General features: G+C 40.0%; 1 protein-coding gene across 1 annotated transcript in view; it reads right to left on the bottom strand.

The window, feature by feature from the left end:
* Window positions 1–294: 294 nt before the first annotated feature.
* Window positions 295–17,764, bottom strand: part of ARSA (arylsulfatase A) — a 62,754-nt gene continuing 45,284 nt past the window's right edge. Inside the window, exons 7-8 of the mRNA XM_040413564.1 lie at window positions 3,568–3,670; window positions 295–2,448 (exon numbers count right to left, since the gene is read on the bottom strand). Coding sequence (XP_040269498.1) covers window positions 2,150–2,448; window positions 3,568–3,670 — 402 coding nt within the window. The 3' untranslated portion in view covers window positions 295–2,149. The remainder of the gene's footprint in view (window positions 2,449–3,567; window positions 3,671–17,764) is intronic.

Below are 17,764 nucleotides of genomic sequence, written 5' to 3' on the forward strand. Positions count from 1 at the left end.
CAAACCTGCAGAAGAAATTCAGCTGCAGGATCAGAGCAAAATACACCCTGTGTGTAAGTATTCTAAAGTTGGAAAATAATGTTAACCACACTGATATCTCATATAGACTGCATTTACACTAAGTTTGTGCATCCTGTTAGGGCGCCCATTTTTTTTTTTAAATCCACTGATTGTTTATATGGGGCAAATTTCAACAGGCAAGAAAAACGTAGCTTGCGCTATCCTGTTGGACAAACTTTTTTATTTAATGTTGTTCTAGTGAAAAAAAAAAAAAAGAATTGAGAATTCACGATAAGCTGCTTTATTAATTTTATTTCCTAAGTAATTGCCAACATTAAAGATGTAAGTACATTTCCCAATAGTCATTGTTGCATTTTTTATATTTTACAGTTAATAGGCTTAGCTATGAATGTCACAAATTTCAAGATGCTCTTAAAATGCCTAGTAGTAATAATCCAAAGGAGATTTAGCCCCTTCATATTGTAAAAAAAAAAAACAATGAAAAAAATACTACTTATATTGAGCTAATGAAATACTCTGTGTCCAGGCCCTCTAGGCCCACAGAGTTTACTTCGCTTGTGAGTAATTCCCTCATACAAGGCAGGAAAGAGATCTAGGCACTGACTGCATTAATGGACACAGTAAAACATAAAAACTTCCCCATTTGTATTGCATAATGATCCGACTACTCATATATGATCATTGCTTTAGGAACATAAGCTGAAAGGAGTGCTCATGATTAGTCTAAAACACAAAAATCATATAAAACATGAACAAAGTTAGAACCAGTCCTGTACATTCATTATTCCAGTTACTCTGCTGCGTCATTTATTTCAAGCTGGCAGCTCAGGGGGCATGTCTTTTTGCTGCAGCTGGTGGCAGATGAAGGATGGCACTGAGCATGTGCGTCCACCTAAACATTAAAATTAGAAAAGGAACAAACAGAAAGTGGCGCTATACAGATGAATTTCATTGAATAACTCAGTAGCTACAATCAATTTTTAGCTATGTGTATATGCAAATACAAAAGTATTCACATCCAGGGGCTGTTTTGCAAAAAATGTTGAATATTTTGTGGGACAACTTCCTTTTGAGGGGTTTGCCAAGACAGAATGGTAATCTGACATATTAAAGGGGTTATTTAGGAAGACATAATAATGATGGCCTATCCTTGGGATAGATTATCGTTCTCACATTGGTGGTGGTCCGCCCCCGGCAACCCTCGCTCACCGGAGCTCTGGTGAGCGCAGCAGGCTCCTGGCAGCTTACCAAGCACAGAGACGTACATACATAGTATAGCAGCTGTGCTTGGTATTGGTATTCACTTCAATGGGGCTGAGCTGCAACTAGGCCATGTGACCGATGTCCAGTGACATCACATGGCCTAGGAAGAGTTTGTGGAGCTTACATATCAGCTGTTAGACGAGGCTGGTGCTAAGTGAGGTCCTGGGTGTCAATCCCCCACTGATCTGATAACCTATCCTGAGGATAGGTCATCAATATTAATCATTAGATACAGTGGTGCACCTAGCCTTTCTGCTGCCTGAGGCGAAAACTTAAACACCCCACCTCCCCAATGCCAATTTCTTAGCCTAACCCCTTCCCGTCAACTCATGGCCCTTCAGCTGCCCCCCCCTTGCCCCTACCTGAGGCAATCACCTTACTTGGCCTCATTGGTGGTGCACCCCTGACTAGATAACCACTTTAAGTGTCATACTGGTGATGGTCCAATCTCGAGAACAAGTACATCCTATTTCCTGTTTTCTATGCAGAGGTGGACATATGCACAGTCATTCTACTGAAAGGAATGGAAGTTACAGGAACCTATAACACTTCTCTGGTTGAAATACTGAAGTCTTCTTATGGAAAAAAAATTATAATAACTTAAGCCATTTCTAGTGGAATTTCTTTTAGCCAAAAGCCAGGTGTGGATTATTTAGGATACAATGCACAAAGAAAATCATCTTTTTCAGCATCCACAAGCTTTTGCTTAAAAATAAAAACAAAAAAACTCAAAACTGCATTTGTAAATGAAAAAAGAAGATGTCATGGATGAAGATGCAAGTTTTCTCATGAGAGACTTCTTTGGATTTAAGACACTTGACCTGAGGCCCATTTAGAAGATCTGAATGTGAGGTTTACCAGAGAATTAACAACGGCAACAGTTTGGCTTAGGAGTGCATTCTGGGTTACAACATGGTCTCAGCGATGGGTCCTCGCCTTTGTTAAGCTCACTTTCTGCATAAGTCATACTCTTGAGAAATCTTTCCCGTTCATTCTGGATTTCATTTACAATTGGTTGGAGCTCTTTAGGGATAACCGGTTTCAGTAAGTTATAGTTCTCAGCAGGGTCTGTGTCAAGATCAAACAGCAGAGGCGGGTTATGCTCAGTCAGCAGCGCAGTGATGTGGCAGTCTGGATCTGGAGTTGTCTCACTGTGAAATGCTCCTTTGGGGAAATGTAAAATCATGTCAAGCATTAAGAATTCAAAGAAATAAGACATCGGTGCGTCGGCAAGAAGTAGAGGACAGATGGATGGCAGGATCAGGCTACAGAATGGTCTTTTGCAGCTTTTAACCTTGGAGATCCCTTAAAGGGATATTCTCATCTCAGCCAATTACAGCTGAGATAGGAATACACATTATATGCGGCGGCCTCTGACCAGGGTTATGGAGTTGGCTGTGCTAAGATGTATCCGGTTACTCCAATTTACTTCTGTGGGAGCTACGGAAACAGTGTAGCATAGCCCGCTTGGCCGTTTCTGTAACCCCCGCCACAGCATTCGACAGGAATTCTAATCTCATAAATGACTGAGATGGGAATACTCCATGAAGTGAGCATACCAGCTGTAGACACAGGACACTAGGAGACTGTTGATCAGTACTATTTGCAAAGCTGCACTAGAGCTAAAAAAAACTGCCTGCAGAGGTGTCCATGTTGTTAAAGGTCAATAAAGAATAGTAAATTAAAGTCAACCACAGTTAAAAGAAACATCAATTGGGTTTTTAGGCTGCATATTGTAGCATTAATTTGTCGTCAACATTTAAAGGGGTCCATCAGATGGGTGTCAATCTCATATTGATGACCTGACATCCCCAATGATCAGCTGTGCAGGGCTGCTGCGATGCATGCAACTGTGTACAGAGGTGGAGGCAGACAGCTCCATACACAGGGTAGTGGCAGTGCCAGGGTGCTGCAGCTCAGCTCCTGTTGAAGTGAACAAGCTTCAGTACACCTGCAATGGAAACTGCACAGTGTACGGAGCCTTCAGTTTATTCATTGAAGCAGCCCTAAACAGTGGATTAGTGTGGGTCCCGGGTGTCGGACCCCCACCAATCCGATACTGATGACCTATTCTGAGGACTGGTTATCAATATCTATAGCCCGCAGTTTGTCATATTATTTCTGTGTCAAATAAAAGGTCCTAATAGAAAAAAAATATATAAAATGCATGAATTCTGATGACAGCAACTGGAACATACATGGCGAATTTGATTTCTCCAGACTTGCTGTCCCATTTCTTAAATTGCTCTCCTCTGTACACATGGCATACAAATCAGTAGTTACCCTCTGTATAGAAATGAGCCTTGTATTTTCCCATCCTCAGGGCGTAGATCCCTCTGGTTGGATCAATAGATGGAGGATAATAGTAAAAAGTATTCCTTGGACTCTAAAGTACAACAGATTAAGATGTGGTTAGGTTTGTATGGAAACAAGTCCACATTTGTTAACCAGTTCAACACCGTGCCATTTACCCCATCCGACACATTTTTCTTTTTTAGGCTTTAAAAGCCATAACTTTTTTCCATTTGGTTATGTACAACATTTTTGCACCCTTTTTGGTTATATACGAGGCCTTTATTTTATTTTTGCTTTTTACACATGGGAAATGTTAAAAGGGAAAAGTAGTCAACTTATTTACATTTTTACTAGCATAAACTGCAAATAAAATACTTTTTAAAATTATATAGGGTGCAAAAACCAGATAGTAAATTTATAAAAGGACAGAGTAAGCTGGTAGATAACGGATGAGGCAAGAATAGACCAAACAGTCCAGGTGTTTACGGATGAAGGGAAGATTAGAGACCAGTCTGCAGTTTGCTCTGCCAGGTCTTCAGCACAGAGGTCTGTACTAAGCTCCTGCACTTTTGGACTAAGAAGAGATGGAAAAGTTTTTTTCTATTATTGGACAGTGATGAGATCAGGGTGGTGAAGTATGTCTGTTTGTCAAGGTGAGAAGTTGTCTTGTCAACATAAAATTTATAATAGAAGAAATCTTGTGGTGCCCGAGATTTCCTCCAAAGGCCTTTGGCGCTTCTGGAGCATCGCTGGAGGAAACGAGATTGAGGTGTAAGCCAGGGTTGCTTTTGTTTCTGTTTGGAAGTTCTGAGTGTAGAGGGCACTACTTTATCCAGGTTGCTTCTGTGGGTGTCATTATAGTGTTTTGCAGCCAGTGTTTTTACAGGAGAAAGAGGAGATTGAGAATAGTGATGACTGTAAAAAGTCTGTAAGCTTCTTAGTGTCAATGGCGTGTAGATTTCTGAATGTGTGATAACTAGGAGTGTGCCAAGATGGATGAGGACTTGTGACAGTGAAGGAGAGAAGGTTGTGGTCAGAGAGTGGCAAAGTATAGTTAGTAAAGTTTGAAACTAAGGAGAGCAGGAAAAAGACCAGGTCAAGTGTGTTACTGTATTTATGCGTCTGAGAGTTTAAATTTGTGAAAGTCCAACAGAGGAGGTAAGAGATACACCTGGGAGGCTGACGGGGAGATAGGGCTGGCAATGGGGATGTTAAAGTCGCCCAAAATGAGAGTTAGTATTTCTAAAGGACAAAAAGTGTGGCAGCCAGGCAGCAAAGTGATCCAGAAACTGCATCGCTGAGCCAGGCGGTCAGTAAACAACTGCCACTCTAAAGGGAGAGAGGATGAAAGTCTGAGATTGTGGACCACAAAACATGGGAAAGAAAGTGAGGTTACTAGGGAAAGGATCTGGAAAGTGCATTGTGGGGAAAGAAGTATCCCTGTTGTCAGGTCTGGGGGTATGTGAAAAATGTAGGCCACTGTTAGAAAAAGCAGCAGGAGAAACAGTATCAGATTGCTGAATTCAAGTTTTGGTGAGGGCCAGCAAGTTAAGAGAATTAGTAAGAAAGAAATTGTGAATGTACGGGAGCTTGTTACACACAGACAGTGGATTCCAGAGCTTGCAGTTAAAAGGGGGAAGAGAGGACAACGGAGGTTTAGGAGATTGACAGGGTTTCTATGGGAGACGGGTAATAGATTGAAATGTGAAAATAGTTGGCCGGAGTTGGGAGAGATATCCCCCGAAGTTAGCGGCAAAAATATGAAGAGAAAGAGCAACTAGTTGTGTCATTTGTAAAAGAGCTTATTGTGCTGCACCTTGGGACATGATGGGTGGAGATGAATCAGGAAGGTGAATAAAGCATGTGAACTGTACATGGGGGAGGGAAGGAGAGAGAGGCTGATTTGGAGAGTGTGAAATGGAGGTGTAACAGGGCGGCAGTGGAGGAAAAGAACACAATAATATGAACAGAGAAACAATCAACATAAACCGTAGAGAATGATAAACGTGTGTAAGAATGTTTTGCATTACATACTTGTCTTATGTCCTATCCTATCCATGTTTAACTGCCTGAAAGTTGTCCAATGATGACACTTTGCGATTGACAAATGTGCCACCTCTTAGAAACCTGCCTCTCCTAAGCTGTGACTAAATTTATAGCACTGTAGGCAGGGATCTATGGGTAGTAAGGCTGAAACGATTACTCGATTGAATCGAGTAACTCTACACAAAAAAAATCCTGGATGCAAATTTTTTGCATTGAGGATTTGCTTGTGTCATGTGACCAAGGAGCAAGAGAGAAGCTCTTGCTATTACTCACCGCTCCGTGGTCAACCGCTGGCCGGCACCGCACTGACACATCGTCAGGACATAGTGCATGCTTACGTGCACTATGACCTGATGCTGTGTGCCGTCAGGATGACCGTGCAGCGTGCGGAGAAGATGGACGAGCTGTGGAGCGGCACCCCTATAGGCGAGGTATTTTATTTCACTGGCGCTGGGGACATGGCTAGGAGGAAAAGATGGTGGCACTGGGGAGGAGGGGAGGCCGTGATGGGTTTTTATAAAGAAAAAAGTTATTTTAATTAATTTTGTAATTAGAGTACTCGATTCACCATTTGATTAATCAATACAATATTTGATTACAAAAATAGTCGATAGCTGCAGCCCTAATGTTAGTGAAGCTTCTTTAAGCTAATTAATAGAGATGAGCTAAATTTGTTTGCGATTCATTTACTGGTAAAAGCAGAATTGCGTTATGGATTCAGTTACCACGGACCATAACGCAATTCTATGCCTTTAGAGGCATTCCGTTATTCATTCCGTCATAATAGAGGTCTATGGGCTGCATAATGGATCCGTCCCATTTCCGTTATGCAGAGAAGTCCTCTCTTGCATAACGGAAACGGGACAGATCAGTTATGCAGCCCATAGACTTCTATTATGACGGAATGAATAACGGAATGCCGCTAAAGGCATTCCGTCATAGAATTGCGTTACAGTCCGTGGTAATGGAATCTATAACGCAATTCTGCTTTTACCAGTATAAAAAAAAAGGGCGCAAGCGAATTTCATAAACGGAAATTCGCTCATCAAAAAGATAAACATATATTGCCCTGGCTGTCTCAGGCTACAAACTAAAGTGCCCTTTACACGAGCGGCGAGTCGGCCAAATAATCACTAACTAGTTTTCATGGGAACGCTCATTAGCGAATATCTGGCAGTGTAAGGTCCCTTGCAGACAAGCATGTCCAGATTAGGTCCGGATGCGTTGCGTCTGCGATCAGGGAAAATCGTGCGAGTGCTTACGCAATTTCAGTCAGTTTTTTCTGTGCGAGTGCAATGCGTTTTGCACGCGCGTGAGAAAAAACTGATTGTGGTACCCAGACGCGAACCCGGACTTCTTCACTGAAGTTAGGGTTAGGAGTTCTGTAGATTTTATTAATTTCCCTTATAACCATGTTATAAGGGAAAATAATACAGTAAATTGACTTTAATGGGGTTGCTCATCCCCATCATCTCCTAGCAACCATGTGTGAAAATCGCACCGCATCCGCGCTTGCTTGCGGATGCTTACGATTTTCACGCATCCCCATTCATTTCTATGGGGCCTGCGTTGCATGAAAAACGCTGAATATAGAACATGCTGCGATTTTCACGCAACGCACAAGTGATGCGTGAAAATCACCGCTCATCTGAACAGCCCCATTGAAGTGAATGGGTCCGGGTGCAATGCGTTCACCTCACGGATTGCACCCGCGCGGAATTCTCGCCCATGTGAAAGGGGCCTAAAAGGTGCTGACGATTACCCGATGAATGAGCGAAACACATACTGTGAAGGAGATCACTGCATGCAAATACAGCAGTCTCCTTCACTGACCAGCAGGTGCTTGTCAGGAAAGAAAGCTTCCTTCTCGGCAATCGCCTGCAAAATTGGCCCGTGTATAGGAGCCTTAAGGATCAAACATTTTAAACAAAAGATAAATAGATGCTATATACAGTGAAGAACAGACAGTCATATGTACCATAAGTAAGTGATGATTATGCAGGATGAGATGTACAACAAGTAGAGATACTATGCATATACCTATATGAAGAGAAAAGACATGGTTGTTACATCCATGCCATGTTTAACTGTCTGACACTTGTCGAACTACGACACTTTGTGGACGATAAATGTGCCACCCCACACAAATTGGCACTCAGCAATTAGCGATCACTAGGATCAGAGCAGTATATAGCGCTCATTGAGTCCTGTGTATACAGAGATGGAGAAGGCAGGGGCAGTAAAAAAAAAGTCCCTGCCTTCTCTACAAGGGTACAGCCATGAGGTCAGACTTGGAAGCCAAAATCAGGAGTGGATTCATAAAAGGAAAGACGACAAAAAGGACAGATACAACTTCTAGTCTTATTTTAATACACTCCTGGTTTTGGCTTCCAAAACTACATGCAGAAACCCGACTGTGTGGCTGTACTCTAAGGAGCACTGCAGTCATTGGGAGGGGGTTCCCTGCTCCTGCACGATTAGTGTTCAGATGCTAACTCTGCAAAGATGTTCAGGAAGGTCCTTGCAGAATTAAGCAGGGACCACCCGGATGTTTAAAAAGTCTATGGACAGTCCAGAAGTGGTTAAACCTGAACAATAGGGCTGAAACAATTACTCGACTGAATCGAGTAATTTGACACAAAAAAAATCCTCCATGCAAATTATTTGCAGCGCTTGCTAGCTGGTGGCACTGGGGGGCTGATGAGTTTTTTTAAAGAAAAACATTCTTTTAATTAGTTTTTGGTTATAAGAGTACCAAATTAATCGTTGGATTAATCAATAGAATACTCGATTACAAAAATAGTAGATGGCTGCAGCCCCACTGAACAACATAAGAAACTAAAAGAATTATTCTTCTGATATTCAAAAAAGTACCTGAAACTTTGAGAACCGCCATTGTATATGGCAAACATCAACACTTGATACCTTCAACAAATAAAGGTATTATGCATTCACCAAATATGAACTGAGGTTACTTAACCCTTTCACTGGAACGATTGGCAAAAATGGCGCCCACTCGTGCATCGAGCACCATAGCCGGCGAGTCTTTGCTGTTCCAAACAGCAGAGACCCCCCAGCCTTTAGATGCTGTGATCAAGTGAGATCACAGCATCTTAAGGGTGAAAAACCGGGAAGCTCGCACTTCCAGGCTTCTTACCGGCATCCTCTGCGGCCAATGAGGATGCCAGTAATTGAATTCAATATGCTGGGTATCTCTGAAGAGACCTAGGGTATTAAATATGCAATTCTACATTTTTGCCAGCAGGTGGCAGGCCAACATACGAAATTAGCAATTCTGTACCAATATGTATATTTAATAAACAGTGGTACAGAATAATAATAATAAAAAAAATAATAAAAAAAACACACCACAGTTTTATAGCCTCAAACACAAGCTACAAAACCATTAAAAAAAAAAAATTAAAATTTTATATAATCACCCTCTTTCTGTAGAATAAAAAAAAAAAAAAAAAAATACACAAATAGCAAAAATCTGGCCATCACCGCATCCGAAAACGCCTGTACTATGACGATATAAAAATATATTTCCAATGCGACAAATGGCGCTTACCCCAAATTTTTTTATAAAATGTGATCAAAAAGTCACACACACTCCAGAATGGTACTACAGATAGTCCCGCAAAGAATTAGCCCCCGCACAGCTAAGTAGATATAACTATAAAAAAAAAGTTATGGGGTTCAGAATATGGTGATTTAAAAAAAAAAAAAAAAAAAAGTCTTCTTCAAAGTTTCAATTTATTTTTACACCATTTAGACATAAAAAAAACCCCTATACATATGTGGTATCATTGTAATCATACGGACCCAGAGAATGAAGGGCATGGGTCATTTTTGCTGCAACGGGAACGCCATAGGTACAAAACCTGTAAAATTGTGGAGGAATGGTTTTTCTTTTTCCAATTCCACCCCATTTGGAATTTTATTCCAGCTTCCCACTACATTGTATGCCATATGAAATGGTGGCATTAGAAAGTACAACTTGTCTCGCAAAAAAACTTTGTGAATGGAAAAATAAAGTTATGGCTCAGGGAAAATAGGGAAGAAAAATTAAAACGCAAAAATGAAAAAACCTCCAGTATCCTAAGGGTAACATAACAAAAAAAATACTGAACAGATGACAGATCTACCATCTCTTTCTAATATTTAGACAGTATAAATTTACACTAGATAATCTAAAGATGCACCACATTTTTCATGTAGCACATTTATTTGGCAGCTGGATGATAAAGTGCATCTTTACGCTCTTTTGTTTGAAGGGGGTTCTCCGGGTTCAAGGCTAAACCCGGATAGAAGCTCTTTATTCTTTTACTATATACATTTCCTTGCTTTGATGCTCCCCCTTGCCTTGTGCTGCATCGCAAAGCACAAGGTCTGTTTGTTTACTGCCAGTGATGTACTGGGCTCCACATCACTATGCTAGGCAGAGACTTCCACCTAGCTGCAAGCCCGGTGACGTCACCGACACAAATGGGTGGTCTATAGTTTTGCAAAGGAGCATAGTACCCACCTCCAAAACAGCCTCCGGCAGGGATATAGACCGCCTATTTGCGCCAGTGATGTCACCAGGCTCACAGCTAGCCAGAATTCTCAGTTTAGCATAGTGATGTGAAGCCTGATATGTCACCTACAGTAAACAACCAGACCTTGCGCTGCACAGTGCAAAAGGACATCATAATTATGGTACAATGGTGTGCTGAGTAAAAGATATTAGAGGAACTCAGATGAACACCAGGGGGTGCGGTAACAAGTATGTAACAGCAGTTTCTTGACATAGGAACATATTTTTAAGCGATTCCAATTGAAAAAATGATTATATTTTTGAGTAATCTATTGGGGAAATGTAAGAGTGTGGGCTAACCAATTCTCTTTGAAGACTAAGTGACAGGAAAAACAGAGAACCGAGTTGATTACCTATGTCCTACAGTTGCAAGAAAAAGTATGTGAACCCTTTGGAATGATCTGGATTTCTGCAGAAATTGGTCATAAAATGTGATCTGATCTTCATCTAAGTCACAACAATAGACCATCACAGTCTGCTTAAACTAATAACACACAAAGAATTAAATGTTACCATATTTTTATTGAACACACCATGTAAACATTCACAGTGCAGGTAGAAAAAGTATGAACCCCTAGACTAATGACATCTCCAAGAGCTAATTGGAGTGAGGTGTCAGCCAACTGGAGTCCAAATCAATGAGATGAGATTGGAGGTGTTGGTTACAGCTGCCCTGCCCTATAAAAAACACACACCAGTTCTGGGTTTGCTTTTCACAAGAAGCATTGCCTGATGTGAATGATGCCTCGCACAAAAGAGCTCGCAGAAGACCTACGATTAAGAATTGTTGACTTGCATAAAGCTGGAAAGGGTTATAAAAGTATCTCCAAAAGCCTTGCTGTTCATCAGTCCACATGTAAGACAAATTGTTTATAAATGAAGAAAGTTTGGCACTGCTGCTACTCTCCCTAGGAGTGGCCGTCCTGTAAAGATGACTGCAAGAGCACAGTGCAGACTGCTCAATGAGGTGAAGAATCCTAAAGTGTCAGCTAAAGACTTACAAAAGTCTCTGGCATATGCTAACATCCCTGTTAGCGAATCTACGATACGTAAAACACTAAACAAGAATGGATTTCATGGGAGGATACCACAGAGGAAGCCACTGCTGTCCAAAATAAACATTGCTGCACATTTACAGTTTGCACAAGAGCATCTGGATGTTCCACAGCAGTACTGGCAAAATATTCTGTGGACAGATGAAACCAAAGTTGAGTTGTTTGGAAGAAACACACAACACTATGGGCCAGATTTATCATTAGCTCAGGTCAGAATAATGGAGTGAAAAAGTCCCAAAAAAGTCCCAAACGCTAAAACTGCGCACAAATTTGCGAATTTTTTCTGCTCTGCACTATGCTCGCCAGTTTTCTGAAAGTGGGCGTGTCTTCTTATGTAAATGAATCTCTAGACAGATTTACTATTGGGACTATTTAAAAAAGTCGCAAAAAAGTCGCAATTTCACTCCAGTGAGGACCATGCTTATCTTATGAGACTTTTTAATAGAAAACGTATATGATTGAAAAGACCGGCACTCTCAACACACGGGACCATATGGTTAAATGCAGATCACAATGTTTAATTGATACATATATAAAAGAATAAAAATATATAAAAATATAAAATATACACTAATATTAGGTGATAATTAATGGTTTCACACAATGTTGTGCCAATCCTACAAAGGTGACATTAATTTAAAACGTCCAATGTTCAATACTAGTTTATACCATGTAAAAAAGAACGCTGTAGGTGAGAAAGACCATGAATATTCACATATAAATTCCTAGAAGGAAAGAGAATAGAAGTCCTTTTTGGTTCTGTCCCGAATATAGACGGACAGTGCGAGGTGGTATTTGCTAAAATAAAGTCAATGTTGTATTATATATAACTGTCTTTTTCTTCATATGGATATCGCTTTAGCGATTAATGGTCATATGCGCTTGATGATCACCCACTGTGTGGGCTTACCTTCCCTTTCTGCCGGTCTGTCAATCGGATTCCTCGGGGCTCGCTGAGAGCCGGCGTCCCGGCTGAAGCGCTGTCAGCGTCCCACGTGGGTTTGGAGGAAAAGTTTGTCGCTCCGGAAGTGACGTATCGGCATGCAGGAAGGTATTCGATACTTCGCTCAGACTCGGCTGTTCGTTGTAGCGGCTGAGGTAAAACTTACAGTGCACTGTAGTTAGAATTATTTACATCTCACAGATGGGTCATATTCTGATCTCCGATTTGGATCTCTTAGTACCAAACGCGTTTCGGGAAACACTCTTCCCTTCTTCAGTGGTGATGACCCTCCTTCATGCCTGATTGGTTTTTATACCCTCTGTCGGTAGTTGCCAAAAACAGACATGGAATCTGTCCATTTTTTTCTTTGTTTTCTTTGTATGTTTTTAGTCATCTACAATATAGTTATTAGGTATCTGTTGTTCTCAACATCTCTGTTATACATAGTTCTTTTCATGTGTTTAGTATTTTTCCATTTTTTCATCTTTTTTTTCTCTTTGCGGTTGTGCCGCGTTTTTGGTGCGTTTTATTTTTGACATATGCGTTTTTTTGTCAAAGGGTTGCAATTTACCCTGTAGTACAAAGTCCATAAATGGTTTCATTGCATAGGCCATGGTTAACCTTATATATCATTTGTTATGGTTGTTAAGTGTATTTTGGCAGATAAACATATGGACAATGAACATATATTTGCATCTGATGAATGTATTAAAAATTTTACCAATAATAAAATTAGGTACATAAAAATGATAAAATTGTGACTGACTCATATGATACATTTTGTATCTCCATATTTTATTGGTTGTAACAATATATAACATTATGTATGTTTCTATCTATATGTTTATCCTGGAGTGTGAAGAGCATATCTTAGTGTTGTTAGGTGGCTTGTGATATGTTAAAAATACAGCCGCAAATTAGTGCGGATGTATCTATAGATTATGCTTTGCATCTTTTTTTACAAAATTTCTTCTGGGACATTTCTTTCCCAAGGGTCATTTTGTTTGGATGTAGGAGGGGTACGTGCGCCTTTCCCCAAGGGAGGGTCGCAGTGCCGGTAAACGGCCAAACATGCGACTCTCCATTGGAAAAAAGGCGAACGACCCATAAATTCAAAGGAAGCCAAAAATTTCTAGGTCAGCATTTAATCCCTTAGGTATGAGACTTCCAAAGTCATAAATTCTTTTAGACTCTGCCCTTGACATTTTTTCGATGTGGTTACCTCCTCTCCAGTCGTGGTCTATCTGTTCCAGCGCTGAGAAGGATAAGCCCTCACAGTTTTTATTGTGGACCTCTTTAAAGTGTCTTGATAGGGCATTGTTCTCACAACCCTTAGCAATGTTATTAAAGTGTTCTGATATTCGTACTTTAAGTTGCCTTTTTGTCCTTCCAATATATTGTTTATTGCATGGGCACTGGATCAGATATATCACGCTGGAGGAATTGCATGTCAAGAGGCCCTTAATTGTCATTGAGAATGAATTCTGGGTTGAGGAGATTTTCATAGTTTTTTTGGGAAATTTAGTTTTTCTACAACCAATGCAGGACCCGCATCTAAAGAAACCATCAGGTTTCAACCAACTTTGATTTATTGTTTTTTTACACTTTTTCTTAACAGTTGGTGCTATTTGGATCCCTAGATTTGGTGCTTTAGTATATGTTATGAGGGGGTTTATTGGTATTAGTGGACCTATTATCTTATCTTGGAGAAAATAGTGCCAATGGCGTTTGATAATTCCACTTACTTGTTTTGAACGGGCGCTATAGGGTAAGATCATTCTAAATTCGGAATTTTGGTTTTGTTTTTGTGTCTTTACTTCGTCAAAAAAGGTTTTTCGATCTAGTTTTCTTACTTTGTCAAGTGCCTCTCCTAGTATTTTTTCAGGATAGAGTTTTTCTCTAAATTGTGTCTTCATTATAGAAGCTTCCTTTTCAAACTGGCTATCTTCCGTACAGTTTCTCCTGATGCGGCGAAACTGTCCGAAAGGAATGTTGGTAAGCCAATTTGGCAGGTGACAACTTGAAAAAAGTATAAATCCATTTTTGGTTGTGGGTTTGTGATAAGTATTACAGACATATTTGTTTCCGTTTCTGGTGATCTGGATGTCTAAAAAATCTACTGTTTCTGTCCTTGGTCCAGATGTGAAACGTAAATTATATAAATTGTTATTTAGATCATCCAAAAATTTAGAAAGGCTAATATCATCTTTACGCCAGATAAAAATAATGTCGTCAATATAGCGTCGCCATAGGACCAGGTCCTCCCCCAGCCTAGGGCCGATGGTGTCCTGTTCCCACTGAGCCAAAAATAAGTTGGCATAGCTGGGGGCGAACCTGGTCCCCATGGCGGTGCCCCTTAATTGTAAATAAAACTCCTCCTCAAACATAAAATAATTATGGTGTAAAATATGGTCCACACCTTCCAACATAAAATCTATCTGTTCTGTTTTTAAAGAGATATTTCCATTTAGTTGGTTTTTGAGGGCCTCAATTCCTTGTTTATGGTCGATAACGGTGTATAGGGACTGGACGTCCAATGTATTTATGATCCATTCTGGTTGGACGTCCAAATCCTCTAAAACACTAATAATTTGTGTTGTATCTCTAATATAGGACCTGGTTTTTTTAACAAAGGGTTGGAGTATGGTATCCAAATACTGCGACAGGTTGGACGTCAGGGAACCTATTCCTGATATGATAGGGCGACCAGGGGGATTACTTGGATCCTTGTGTACTTTTGGTAAGCAGTAAAATATTGGTAATCTCCCTGGTGTGCCCATAATAAATTTGTATTCATAATCTTTGAGGATTCCCCGTTGTAAACCCCTGTCGCAGTATTCCAATAAAGAGGCCCTAAATGTTGATGACGGATCTCCTTTGATAGGTTTATATGTGGACTGATCTGTAAGTTGTTTCATACATTCATTATAATATTCCTCTTTACCCCAGATAACTATGGCACTCCCCTTATCCGCAGGGCGGATTATTATATTGTTTTCTTTTTGGAGTTCTTGTAAAGCTTTGATTTCTCCTTTAGTTAGGTTGTTTTTACTATACTTTTTTTCTTTTATTTTTTCTAAGTCTGCCTCAACATTTTTTTGAAAAGTCATCATTTCATGACTTATTTCGGCTCTAGGGAATTTCTTTGACTTACATTTTAGTTGGGTATGTATAAATGGGTCTTTTGTTTCTTTGTCAGTGGTTACCGGATTTTTTAAGAAGTATTTTTTTAAACATAATTTTCTAATAAATTTCTGAATCCCTATATATACGTTAAACTTGTTTAATTTAGTAGTGGGAGCAAATTTGAGTCCCTTATTTAGTAAAGTGATCTGTTGTGGGCTAAGATTAATTGTGCTAAGGTTAATAATATTATTTGAATCAGTGTTTAATAGTGTCTTCTGTAGTCTAACTTTCTTCTTTCCTCTTCTTGTCTTTTTGGTTTTGGAGGATATTGTTTGTAATGTTGTTGTTGACTGTCTTGTGCATAATTGTTCTGTGCATTGTGCTCGTGTTTCCGTAGATGTGCTTTCGCGTATGTAGGTTTTCTCTGTTCTTGGGGTGAAATACGGTGTCTCAAATTGTATGGTGGCCTGTGTGGGGTTTGTGTTTTTGTGTTCTGTTCCGGTGAACGTGACTGTCTCCGTCGGATTTTTGGTGGGTGATGAGGGGGAGTTTGATCTAAAAAAGAGTGCTGTGTTAGAGTTTCATAACGGTTTTGAGTAGGGATATTATATCGGTTGTGTTCTAATTCTTCTTCTTGAGCATGATCATATATTTCTCTTATTGGTTCCACTCTATTTATTTGACTCTCATATTTATTGGGCCTAGATGTATTTTTGTATTTTTTGGCTTTCTTTAAAATTATTTCTTGCTCCATCCTATCCAGACCTTTGCAAAGCTTTTCTTGCCACATATTGTATATTTCATTTTTGGGCAATTTATCCAAAACGACTTTAAATTCAGAGACCCTTTCGGAGAGGCCTGCCAGGATTTCAGATCTCCTCTTGATAATCAATTCCACAAGTGCGCGTGACTGTTTCATGAGGAGCTCGTCCCATTCCCTGTCAAATTCCTCTCCCAAAAGGTCCTGTGCTGGTGTTTTATTTAATTGTAATCCCTTTGGGATTTTATTACAAGTCAAATATTGGGTCAAAGAACGTATTTCCCAAATTTGCCTTAGTTGTTTTTGCATAACCCACTCCAGTTCTTTAAACGTATCTGATATAGATATTTCCCCAGTTGGATTGTGGGGGTTTTCTTCTGTTGTGTCGAACATAAAAGTTTCTGCTTTTTGTTTTTTACTCTCCATATGGCTCCATATGTCCATGGCTGTGAGATGGGGAGCTAAATTTCCTCAATGGGTGAATGGATAAGGTACAAAACAGGATAGAAAAAAGGGAAATAGCTCACCCTCTCACAGTCACAAAGAGGTGCTCTGGTCTAAAATGATTCACCCTTCAAAATGCAAGAAAACGTATATGATTGAAAAGACCGGCACTCTCAACACACGGGACCATATGGTTAAATGCAGATCACAATGTTTAATTGATACATATATAAAAGAATAAAAATATATAAAAATATAAAATATACACTAATATTAGGTGATAATTAATGGTTTCACACAATGTTGTGCCAATCCTACAAAGGTGACATTAATTTAAAACGTCCAATGTTCAATACTAGTTTATACCATGTAAAAAAGAACGCTGTAGGTGAGAAAGACCATGAATATTCACATATAAATTCCTAGAAGGAAAGAGAATAGAAGTCCTTTTTGGTTCTGTCCCGAATATAGACGGACAGTGCGAGGTGGTATTTGCTAAAATAAAGTCAATGTTGTATTATATATAACTGTCTTTTTCTTCATATGGATATCGCTTTAGCGATTAATGGTCATATGCGCTTGATGATCACCCACTGTGTGGGCTTACCTTCCCTTTCTGCCGGTCTGTCAATCGGATTCCTCGGGGCTCGCTGAGAGCCGGCGTCCCGGCTGAAGCGCTGTCAGCGTCCCACGTGGGTTTGGAGGAAAAGTTTGTCGCTCCGGAAGTGACGTATCGGCATTCAGGAAGGTATTCGATACTTCGCTCAGACTCGGCTGTTCGTTGTAGCGGCTGAGGTAAAACTTACAGTGCACTGTAGTTAGAATTATTTACATCTCACAGATGGGTCATATTCTGATCTCCGATTTGGATCTCTTAGTACCAAACGCGTTTCGGGAAACACTCTTCCCTTCTTCAGTGGTGATGACCCTCCTTCATGCCTGATTGGTTTTTATACCCTCTGTCGGTAGTTGCCAAAAACAGACATGGAATCTGTCCATTTTTTTCTTTGTTTTCTTTGTATGTTTTTAGTCATCTACAATATAGTTATTAGGTATCTGTTGTTCTCAACATCTCTGTTATACATAGTTCTTTTCATGTGTTTAGTATTTTTCCATTTTTTCATCTTTTTTTCTCTTTGCGGTTGTGCCGCGTTTTTGGTGCGTTTTATTTTTGACAGGAAGAGTGTTTCCCGAAACGCGTTTGGTACTAAGAGATCCAAATCGGAGATCAG

Source organism: Bufo bufo, chromosome 1 (genome assembly GCF_905171765.1).
Source record: "Bufo bufo chromosome 1, aBufBuf1.1, whole genome shotgun sequence".
In the NCBI taxonomy this organism is placed as follows: domain Eukaryota; kingdom Metazoa; phylum Chordata; class Amphibia; order Anura; family Bufonidae; genus Bufo; species Bufo bufo.